This window comes from Equus caballus, chromosome 4 (genome assembly GCF_041296265.1).
Source record: "Equus caballus isolate H_3958 breed thoroughbred chromosome 4, TB-T2T, whole genome shotgun sequence".
Classification (NCBI taxonomy): Eukaryota; Metazoa; Chordata; class Mammalia; order Perissodactyla; family Equidae; genus Equus; species Equus caballus.
The window spans coordinates 5,836,177-5,847,436 of record NC_091687.1 but is presented as its reverse complement, the minus strand read 5'-3'; the positions used below and the strand labels follow the sequence as shown (position 1 = coordinate 5,847,436).

General features: G+C 48.9%; 1 protein-coding gene across 5 annotated transcripts in view; it reads left to right on the top strand.

Annotated features, from left to right (window-relative positions):
* Positions 1 to 866: 866 nt before the first annotated feature.
* The window catches only part of PUS7 (pseudouridine synthase 7), a 46,867-nt gene continuing 36,473 nt past the window's right edge, over positions 867 to 11,260 (top strand). Inside the window, exons 1-4 of one of the 5 annotated variants that reach the window (XM_070265418.1) lie at positions 2,605 to 2,690; positions 3,631 to 3,791; positions 5,445 to 5,514; positions 9,795 to 10,227. In XM_070265418.1, the coding sequence (XP_070121519.1) occupies positions 9,827 to 10,227 (401 nt within the window). In that variant the 5' untranslated portion in view covers positions 2,605 to 2,690; positions 3,631 to 3,791; positions 5,445 to 5,514; positions 9,795 to 9,826. Of the gene's footprint in view, positions 1,129 to 2,604; positions 2,691 to 3,630; positions 3,792 to 5,158; positions 5,515 to 9,794; positions 10,228 to 11,260 lie in introns of those variants that run through there. The other 4 variants (XM_023638853.2, XM_023638852.2, XM_070265417.1 and 1 more) reach the window with 4 other exon arrangements.

Below are 11,260 nucleotides of genomic sequence, written 5' to 3'. Positions count from 1 at the left end.
TGCATGTTTCACTCGGACCTTGTCTAAGGCGGTTTGGGCTGAAATGCAAAAAGGGTAAGTTTTGACCGTGGACCCAGCTAATGGCCAAAGACATGTGAACATTCCTTCCTCCATGCACGTTTATGAGGAGTTGGGCCACAATCTCAGAGAAGATACTTTTTAAAGTATACAAAAGTTAAAAGATTAGGATTGAATTTTTACTGAGTGGCTGCGGTAAAAATATTTGCAGTTGATGTCATTGGGACATTAACCAATGAATTAACCAGAGCCCAAGGACGTGTGATTGTACATGCACTAGGGACAGAAAACTATCCAAGGTACTTAACTGAAGTGAATAATTTCAGAGTATAGAACACTACAAGTCTATACTCAGTTAACCAGATCCCCACATGTACACCCAGGTTTTAAAATAAGTCTATAGCTGCTGTGGAAAATGGTATGGGGGTTGCTCAAAAGATTAAAAATGGAATTACCATATGATACAGCAATTCCACTTCTGGGTATATACCCAAAAAAATTGAAAGCGAGGTATCAAAGAGATATTGGTACACCCATATTCATAGCAGCATTATTCACAGTAGCCAAAAGATGGAAGCAACCCAAGTGATAATGGATAAACAAAATGTGGATAAACAAAATGTGGACTCTTTGGGGCATGATAAAGTCACTTTTGCTCTAGCCAAAGCCCAGCTGCGACCGCCTGGGGACTCCCTGAGTGAACGGACCCCCGACAGCTCTCCACCCCACAGCAGGCAAGGCCAGTAAAGGCGAGCGCGTGGCCGCCCCCCACCGCACTGAGGCGGGTGGGCGGGGCCTCCCCTTCCGCGCGGGCGGCGGGGGCGGGGCCGGCGGCGGGGGCGGGGCCGGCGGCGCAGGGCGAGCTCCGCCCCGGGGGTGGGGCCGGCGGTGGCGGCGCGACGCTGCGCCGCACGTGTGCGAGCCCGGGCGCCCGCAGAGCCTCTGAGAGCTCCCGGCCTCGGGCGCGGGCGGCGGTGTCTATGCCCGGCCGCCCTCGCGGCTGGCTCTTCCGAGCGGCCCTCGCCGCCGCCGCCGCCCTCCTGCGCCCGGAGTCGCGCGCCTGCCTCCTCGCCGCCCGGCCCGCGCCGCGCCCGCGCTCCCAGGCCCCGGGTAAGTGCGCGGCCTCAAGGCCACCCTCGGCCCGGCCCCGCGGCCTCAAGGCCCCGCCCGGAGGGGCCAGGCGGGGCGGGAAGGCGTCCCGGCGGGGGTCTGAGGCCCCCACGGTGGCTCGCGCCCGCGGGAGCGCGCCCGGAGCCCGTCGGGTCCTGCGCGGGCGGGCCCGGCCCCGCCCCCTCCCCGCGGATCGCGTCCCCGCGCCTCTCGTTCTTTGCCCCCGACTCTTCTCCCTCGCGGAAGAGACCCCAGCCTTTATCCCGAAGCCGGTGGCGGCTCCACACCTCGCGGGGCCGGTCTGCTCCAGGGTCCCGCCCACGTGCCGCGGCCCTCGTGGTCCCCCAGCGCTGCCTGCTGCGCTCGTTTTGTGCACGTTGCCCAGAGCAGGAGCGTCTCCTCCAGCGCTCTGCCCGGTGCGTGTTTGGTGAGTGCGTGGAGGCGGTGCTGCTGTGCGTGTTGAAAGTCGTCCACGCGGGGTCCTTCCCGCCAGCCCTGCCCTGAGAGGTCCGTCCTCATTGCCGGGGCTTGGCGCCTGCCAAGAAGTAGCGTTTGGAGACAGTTTAGGTTTTCAAATATTTGGTCCCGTTGTCAGACCACTTTTTTTTTTTTTCCATCCCGAAAATATAGGATTACTATGGGCTTTTGTTTCAAGTCAGTGAAACAGGCATGCCCCATTGGCCTGGGAGGCCTTGACAATTGAGGGATCTGTCAAAAATCAGGCTGTACACTCATACTGAAAAGGGGATGGATGAGCAGTGATTTTGTTCCGTCTTTTGGCAAGTAGCCAACAGTCCGAATTTATTAATTTAACAACTCCTTTTGAACATATCTTTTGATAGAGACTGGGTGATACGAGTATTAATAAAACAAAGCTTTTGTCCCCAAGTAGGAGAGAGAAATTACAGTCCAGCTGGTCTGTTGACTAGGTTTGCTCCTGCCTCAGGCCCTTTACACGTGCTGTTCCCGCTGCCTGGAACTCTCCCCACACATCTTTTCGTATCTGGTTCTTCCTTCAAATCTGCTCAAAAAGCATCTCCCCAGGGAGGCTGCCCTGAACAGTACCCCTTGCTCTCATTCCCCTTACTCTGCTTTATCTGTGGCCCCTATGCTTGCATGTTCTGAGATTGTTTTTTATTTTATTTTCTGATGTATCCTTAAATAAATGTAAGTTTAATGAGGGCAGGAAATTTTCCCTTTTTCCCCATTGCCTAGAACAGTGCCATCGACATAAGAGGTGCTCAGTAAATATTTGTGGAATGAACAAATGTAAGGGACTTAACTTTGCATATGAGAGTGTAGAGCGTGCTCTGCCCTGAAAAAAAAGTGCTCTTTATCTTGAGAGCTACTGGGATTCCTGACAGTTTGCAGAGGATGGAGCATAGGTGCATTTAAAGAGTGGAAGGTGTGGAGGGTTTTGAAATATAGACAGGATTAAGGCTAATACAGCTCTTGTTTAAGATGTTTGTTTTGCAGGAAATAATGTTCAGGGACTGTCGTCAATGTTATATTAAAATTTTGAAAATGCAGAACTTTATTGTGAATGCAGAGGAAGCTTATTGGTGAGTCTAATATCTTAAGGAAACAGATTTTAAAATACTGTTACAGTTGTAATATTCCTAACCTTATTTGGCCCATTTGGAGCGTAGAGGAAACAAAAAAGCATTATTTTAGTATTCCCTCCAAAGAATTGTGTAGATTTTAAGTTCATGGGAAAATATCAGTGCGTTTCATTGTCTGCCCCATCGTCTGCCCGAAGCTTCTGATCTGTAGATTTTACTGGACATTTGAGGTGCTGTCATTGCTATCGTGGATGGTCTATTTGTGCTGCATAACATTTCTTTAAAAAGAACTTTGTTTTTAATACTGTTAAAAAAAAAAAAACACCTCATAAAGCTGCTCCCTCCCTTTTTTTTTAAGCTGGTCACTTTTTAGAGCTTTGAGGTATGATGCTTAAGTATGTATATTTGGATTTTCCTGAATGCAAAACTCATTTCCTTAGGAAAATCACATTGGGGCACTCAGGGTCATTTTATCTTTGTGACTGAATTCCTCTTGGCTCTTCCGTGTTCACAGGGTCCTCTCTTTCTCTCTCTCATTTAAAAATTATATTGCATTTCAGTCTTTCCTTTTATATAGTTCCTGCTTAGGAAAATGACACTTATTTGAGTTCTGCCTCTCCTAGTCCAGAAGTTTGCACAGCTGGTCTAGGAAATGTGTTCTCAGCTTCTAGGCCCACAGACAGAACTGAACAAAATACATATGAAGTGATTTATAATCACTGGTGCTATATTTACTTTAATAATTGTCTGCGATGGGACCCTCAGCCTAAAACAAAGGAAAATTATAATTTCATTTGAAATACAAAAGAGAGATTAGTTAATGAGTTTGTCTTTGCAAGTAAATACAACAAGAAAAAGAGATGAGGCAAGTGTTTACAAGTTTCAAGAAAAAGACTGCCAGAAAATCACTAAAGGCCTGTTTGTTTGGTGCTCTTGGCAGTGCTTTGACGGTCTCTTAAAATTAAATGGTGTTTGAAGGAGAAAACCATGTTTCATCATTAGCCCGGAGAACAAAAGAAGCATAAGATGCTGTTTTTTCTCCAGACTCAGCAATACAGTGCTGCCACGTAAACCATCCTTAATAAAAATTAATGGCAGCAGGTGAGTAGGAGCAGCTGTTTCAAACCTTTAACCAAGTCATCCTTTTTCAGCTTTACAGAGAAAGAAACTGAGGCTGAGAGAGGTACATGACCCGCTTAGTAAATAGCAAAACCTAGATCAACTCCGAGTGGTACCCCACAGACCGCAGTTCGCTGAGTAAGGGCTGAGAGCGGCGCTCGATGCTCCATCCTTGTGCGGGGCTGGGCTGGTCTGGTCAGCGTTCCAGCCTCAGTGGCAGTGCTGCGGAAGCAAGTGTGAGTGGTTGAGACTTCAGATCTGTGATCTGCCAGTGTCCTCATTCCAGGGATGTTAGGTGCCACACTGCTGGCCTAAACCTTCTAGAATTTCGTTCACCAAGTCTCTGATGTAGGCGCAGGGCAATGTGAGGGCTTGGGATGAGGCCACGTTCTGACTTAGGTGACCGGTAGGCGGTTTGTGATGACACTCCCTGAGGTAACAGGTGCAGTTTCAAAGCAGTGCGTTTGGGGTGGGAAATGGTGAGATCAGTTTCCGGCGTGTTGAATTTGAACCTCTGATGTCCCTCTGGCTGGCTGTGTCAACTCCGAGCGAGGCGCTTCGTCTCTGGGCCTCCGGGTTTCAGAGCTGAGAGGGGCTGAGTGGCCGAGTCGGGGCAAGGTTCGGGTGAGCTCACTGCACGCTCTATGGTTGTCCTGCTGTCCTTAGATCGCCTTGGTCCCCTTGGCCCCCGAGCAACCTGGGGAGCTGGGGATGGCGGAGTCCCTGCTGGAAGACTTGGGAGTGAGAAGTGAGCAGGGTTGGAGAAGGCACCCAGGGAAGCCCAGAGTTGCGTGGCAGTCAGAGAAGGAGAGGAAAGGAGCTCCTCCTGGAGAGGCGGGGAGAGAGGAGAGTGGGACCTTGTGCTGCTGGGAGGAGATGTCAGGTAGGGCCAGGATTGCCTGGCTGTGCGTTTGGCAAGGAGCCCCACGCTGGCGGGGCAATTATTCGGTTCACTGCAGTGTCATGTCTCGGTCCTGGGGTGGCGCCTGGCAGGGGGTGCCTGGTGAGTGCAGCAAGGGAGTGCACTCCGCAGTGCTGAGGAGCGAGTGAGGGTTAAAGTGAGTGTGGGGGTCCCTTAGGAGGGTTGCCCTGTTGTGGGGATGGTCATAATAAGCGATCTTGTGAATATGCTAAGGACGTGTGTCTGCCAGAGGTCCCTATCTTCTTTGTGAACAGCAGCTAAGACTTGGGGAAGACCGCATGACCAGCGATGGGCAGGCGGCGTGGAGGGCTGTCATGAGAGAGGAGCGCCCTGACCCAGTGAGGTTTTCTCCAGCAGCACCAGGAGCACAGACGTCATCGACAGCAGAGTTGGTCCTTGGTTGAGGTTTCGCAGGGATCCTGGAGAAGGGCTAGTGAGCGAGAGTGTTGAGCGGCGGCTAGGAGTGGTTGAGGTCTGGGGTGCTAGAAGAAGGGAAGATGGAAGAGGCTGTGTCTTGGGACTGGATGTCTCGATGTGTTTGCAGACAGGCGATGGCAGAGGGAGCAGAACTGAAAAGACGGGCAGTGTGCTCAGGGTAGCATAGTTTATGTATCTTTTTGTACTTTGAGCTTTTATTTTTATGATAAAAAATTTCAGACATGCAAAGTAGAGAGAGTGATGTGATGTGATCTCCCCTTATCCCCATCACCCAGTTTCAGCAATGACCAACGGACGGCCAGCCTTGTCTTACATCTGCACCTACTCCACTTCCATTCACTGCTGGTAAGGTATTTTGAAGCAAATTCCAGACTATCTTTTCAACTGTAAATATTTTGGTTTGTGTCTCTAAAACATAAGGATTCTATTTCTAAATGTAACCACAATAGTATTATTGCATCTTAAAAAGTTGACAGTGTACCTTAATGTCATCAGATGTCCCCACAGTTTTAGTACGCCTGATTGCCTCATAAGCACTTTTTTTCTTTTTCTTTCTTTCTTTCTTTTTTTGGTGAGGAAGATTGGCCCTGAGCTAACATCCATGCCAGTCTTCCTCTGTTTTTTGTATGTGGGATGCCACCAGAGCATGGTGATAAAGAGGTGTGTAGATCCACACCCAGGATCTGAAATGACAAACCCCTGGGCTGCTGAAGTAGAGCACGCAAACTTAACCACTGTGCCACCAGGCCAGCCCCCATAAGTGCCCTCTTTTTTAATTTTTTTTTTTTTGGAGAAAGATTAGCCCTGAGCTAGCATCTGCTGCTAATCCTCCTCTTTTTGCTGAGGAAGACTGGCGCTGAGCTAACATCCATGCCCATCTTCCTCTATTTTATATGTGGGACACCTACCACAGCATGGCTTGACAAGCGGTGCCATGTCCACACCCGGGATCCAAACAGATGAACCCTGGGTCGCAGAAGTAGAACGTGTGCACTTAACTGTTGTGCCAGTAAGTGCTTTTTTTAACCGTTGATTTCTTTGAATCAGGATCCACCCATTGCCTTTCTTTGTAGGTTTATATGTAACTTCCCCCTTCCTTTGTGCCCTTGCTGTTTATTAGTTGGAGGAACGAGGAACGGGGTGTCCTTGTCCTTGCAGAGTTTCCCATGGTCAGGATTTTGCTGATTGCTTCCTTGCGGTGATGAACATCTTCTGTCCCTGGGTGCCACCTACACTAGTAGTTAGGCACAGAGTTTCCGTCAGTAAGAGTACTTCATAAATAACAGCGCGTACTTTCAGGAGCACGCAGTGTGTGGTGGTCTCTTTTTTGCATGTTAGTGACCGTTGGTGGTCCTTGTCCAGGTCCAGCGTTTCCTTAGGGCTTTGCTACTTACTGTGTGTTTGATCTCTGTAAACGGGGAACGGCTTCAGCACCTTCTTCCAGAAGTCTACAGAATGTCTGTTGCCACCTGTTCCACCACCCTGGATTCTCTGGCGTGCACGTGATATCCTCGGGGTCTGCAGCCTTCTTGAGAGAGGAACGGGCACTGGCGTCTGCTTGGCTCCTGCTATGGGTCGCGGCTCTGTGTTCAGTGTCATGTTTCATCTTCACAGCATCCTGCGAAGCACGTATCATTCCTGGTTTACAACCGAAGAACGGGGGCTTGGCGACATTAGTGGTTTCCTGGGACCAGTTACACAGCTAGAAGGTGGTGGGGAGAAGCGCGGTACTCAGCTACCCACATGGGAGGCCAAGCGGGAAGAGCGGGAGTTAACAGAGGGAGGCACGGGAGTTGGGCTCGTGGCCTGCGGAGGAGTCTTGAAGGTGACCTGCGGTGCGTGTGCAGGGCCTGCCATCAGAGAGCGCGTGGGCAGGCAGTCTGGGAATGGGCCCCGGCCTGGGCTGGGCCTGAGTGGTTGGAGGCGTGTGGAAGATAATGGTACGTGGTGCTGGATGATGGACAGCGCCAGAGCAGGATGAAGCCGACATTTCTGCGAAGGAAACGATCGGTGTTTGCACGAAGGCCTGTGGCTGTGAAGTTGTTAGGAGGAGCCTGCTGAGTTCTCGGCACTCTGGGCAGGAGAGGGGCGTCCCGCCGACCAGGAAGCCCTGAGCCCAGGGCCGAAGCGGCTGTTCCTGGCCGTGCTTCCCTGACGCTGAGAGTCCAGGCCTCTGAAGGGCAGCAGGGTCTCCTGGAGGCTCCTGTGGTGCCAGCTGGGAACGTCATATCGGCATTGGGGAGCCCTTGTGGGTTTTAGGTGACAGTGTGTGTGACACAGTGTAGTGACTGGATGCAGGATGTGCCCCGGGCACTTACAGCACCACAGGCCTATCAAGTGGGCTTGTCTTCTCCCACCATCGTCTCCTCTTCCTGGGGTCCCCAAGGCAGAAAACCTGAGTCATCCTGGAGTGTTTCCCCTTTCCTCGCCCGTTTGTCACCCAGTCCTGTCCCCACCACTCCTAAATGTCCCTGACTCCTCCCCTCCTTTCTGCCGCCCTTGCCTCCGCCTGGATGAGATTGCACTGATTTCCTGCCTCAACGACAGCAGTCCCCCTGCCCCGTCTTCCACCCTGACCTCCATTGCTCTTCAGAGGGCTGCCACAAAATCTGACTCACCAATCGAGCGGTGTTTGGTTTTGAGGATGTAATTCGCTCCATCTCGCCTGGTGTGGCCTCCGCCCACACCCTAGCTTTAACTCCCGGCTCTCTCCTTGTGTGTTTTACCCTCCTCAATGCGTGCTGAGTCCTTGGGGTTCTTCCAGCACTCTGTGCGCTCCCATCCTCCGTGTCTTTGCACAGGTTGGTCCACCGCCCCCAAACAGCCACCTCCCCTTTTTCCACGACCTTATTCTTATTCATTCCTCAAAACTCGGCTCCGGTGTTCATTTCTGGTCTTCATAGGAAGGATGTCTTCTGACACCCTCGCCACCAACGCCCTGTGAGGTCTCCTTTTGTTCCTATATCCCCAGGTGAGCCCGGGGCCCTTTCTGTCTGCCTCACTGGTGTGTAGGCTCCGAGAGGGCAGCTTTCTTGATGTCAAGAGAAAATGAAGTAGCATCAGCATTGCATAAAGCAGCATTCTTTTTTACTGTTCCTCGCTTAGAACAAATAAAGAATAAATGCTTTCCTATTTGAATTGGAGATAATTTTATGTAACTAGTTGTGTGTTTCTGTTTCAGTTTCTTGGTTTCTTCTGTTCTCTTTATTTAATTTTTTGTCTTTCAAAGGAAATTGTTTTTACTGACATTTTTCTGTACCTTTTCCCTGTTTTTTTGTAGGTATCATGATCCTTTTTTCTTTCGCTTTTTGCATGTATTTGTCTTTTTCTTTGCTTTCCATTCTTGATTTTTGACTATGAGGCAGGATCAAATATGGATTCTCAAAATTTAGTTCATCATTATTATTCTCCTGCGATAGATGCTTCTGTAGGTGGGTTTCTTGTTATCCAAGCTTTGGAGAACTAGAATATTAACTCTCTGCTCATTGATGTTCTTTATGAATATGTTTACTAAGTACATTAGTACGTTAATTTTAGCATCTCCCCATATAATTATTATGGAAAAATTTTTATCCTTATTTCACCAAGAGCCTCAAATAAGATGAAATTAGGCACTCTTGGTCTCAGATAAATGTATTGATCTTGATTGTCACCTGTGGCCCTCTGTCAGGCTGCTGTGTACTGGGAGGTATGTGTGCCTTCTGAGACTAGCTCAGTACCTTGAGTATGGGCCAGTTAAATTATAATCTGTGTTTGTTAAGTTGTGGCAAAATACACATAGCGCATAACGTCTTAACCATTTATAGGTGTCCAGTCCGGGAGTGTCGAGTTCATTCACAGCCTCGTGGAGCCCGTCTCCAGGAGTGTCGGGTTCATTCACAGCCTCGTGGAGCCCGTCTCCAGGAGTGTCGGGTTCATTCACAGCCTCGTGGAGCCCGTCTCCAGGAGTGTCGGGTTCATTCGCAGCCTCGTGGAGCCCGTCTCCAGGGTCCTTTCACCTTGCAGAACTGAGACCCTTCCCCCATTGAACAACTCCCCCTCCCCTTGCTGTTCTTTCTTAGTATGGTATGATATGAGTATGCTTTCATGTCAGTAAATGTATTTATACACTATTTTTATTTAATCACTTTTTCAGAAGGATAATAATGTACGTGAAACAAAGTTCAGGTGATACAACTGTGGTGTTCGGTAAAAACAGCACATCTCCCAGCCACCTCCATCCTGCCTTAGAAGTAACCACCTTTCCCAGATTTAATTCACATTGTTTCTACATACTGTGTGGTTTATGGACCCAGGCGTCATTGTTCTTAATTTTTTCTAATCTAAAGCCCAGAGGTGTAAGTATCATTACAGCTAAAACGTTAAGCTCTTTCGTAATTGTTTTCTTAAGATCCTCCCTGAAGGTCGTGTTTCTGGGTCAGAGGAAATACATATTTTAAGGGTTTTGATGCACACTGTCGAGTTCCACACAGAAGTGTTGTGCTGTTGCTCTGTCCCACCAAGCTACACACCAACAGCAGGAAGAATTATTTTAATGAATGATTTTCAGGCCCCTAGGAACGAAGTTAGCTCTGTTTGCTGAAACAAGCCATTGTCACTTCCTACTCTCTCTTCCTTCCCAAAAGGTTCTCTTAAATGTTTTCTTGGAGCCTTAAAAATGGAGATGACAGAAATGACTGGTGTGTCACTGAAGCGTGGGTCCCTGGCTGTCGAAGACAATGACAGTGTGGCGCCAGCTGAGGAGGCAAAAAGACAGAAGGTGTCGGAATGCTGTCTGACCACAGGCCGAGCTGGGCTGGAGAATGCCTCTCCCCCCAGCGGTGAGAATGTGCTCGGGCCACCTGGTGCTGTAAGTGCGGGAGAGGGTACAGAGAATTCTGATGCTCGGTTGGAAGAGGAGGAGGAGGAGGAGGAAGATGGCCTTTCAGAGGAGGGGGACGAGGAGGAGGAAGCGGAGAGCTTTGCAGACATGATGAAGCATGGACTGACCGAACTTGATGTAGGCATCACCAAGTTTGTAAGTTCCCACCAAGGATTCTCGGGGATCTTAAAAGAAAGGTAGGTTTAGTTTATGTATAAATTTATTTTAGTTCTATTAGTTCTTTTCTTTAGAAAGAAATCAGCAATGTATTCTTCCATTTAGCTCCCTATCCCCAAGGATTGTTTGCACTGATGGTCAAAAATGAATAGGAGGAAAGAGAGCTGCTGAAATGGGTAAATGAGACCATTTAAAGATAAAAGGAGTAAATAAAAATAATTTTCCAGTGGCATGCATTGTTAATATGTGAATGGGTGCTGTTCATTCCTTTCAAATAAACCATTTTAAATGGTTTCAGATTTTTTATGAATTGGTCTTAAAATCTTAAACTCTTTCACCTGAATGTGCCACATCTACAGGAGGAAGGAGGTGGTCCTTGGAGCCTGATGGATCTGGGTGTGAATCCAGTTCAGCCACTTTATAGTTACTTGACTCCTCTGAGCCTCAGTATCCTCATCCCAAAAATGGGTCCTAATACCACCTTGGGGTTGTTGAGAGGATTTTAAATAATGCATATAGAGTATTTAGCATAAAGGTAAGTTTCAGGGTGGTTCATAGTAGATTTACTGGGCTGTGACTTCATTAACCATTTACAGTATTTTATGATTCGCTGTACTATGGACTGTCTGTGTAATCATCGGGTAACATCAGTAAGCTTTGATTTATGCGTTTCTCTGGAAGAGTAATTAGGAGGGTCTTTTCTTTACATCCTGATACAAAGCCCAGGGTGCGGCTCAGAATTCATTAAGAAACCAAAAACATAACTATATATATTTTTTTTTTTGAGGAAGATTAGCCCTGAGCTAACTACTGCCAGTCCTCCTCTTTTCGCTGAGGAAGACTGGCCTTGAGCTAACATCCCTGCCCATCTTCCTTTACTTTATACGTGGGACGCCTACCATAGCATGGCCTGCCAAGCAGAGCCATGTCTGCACCTGGGATCCAAACCAGTGAACCCCAGGCCAACGAGAAGCGGGACGTGTGAACTTAACCGCTGTGCCACCAGGCCGGCCCCCATAACCACACTTCTATATGAAAATTTTTTAAAAATCC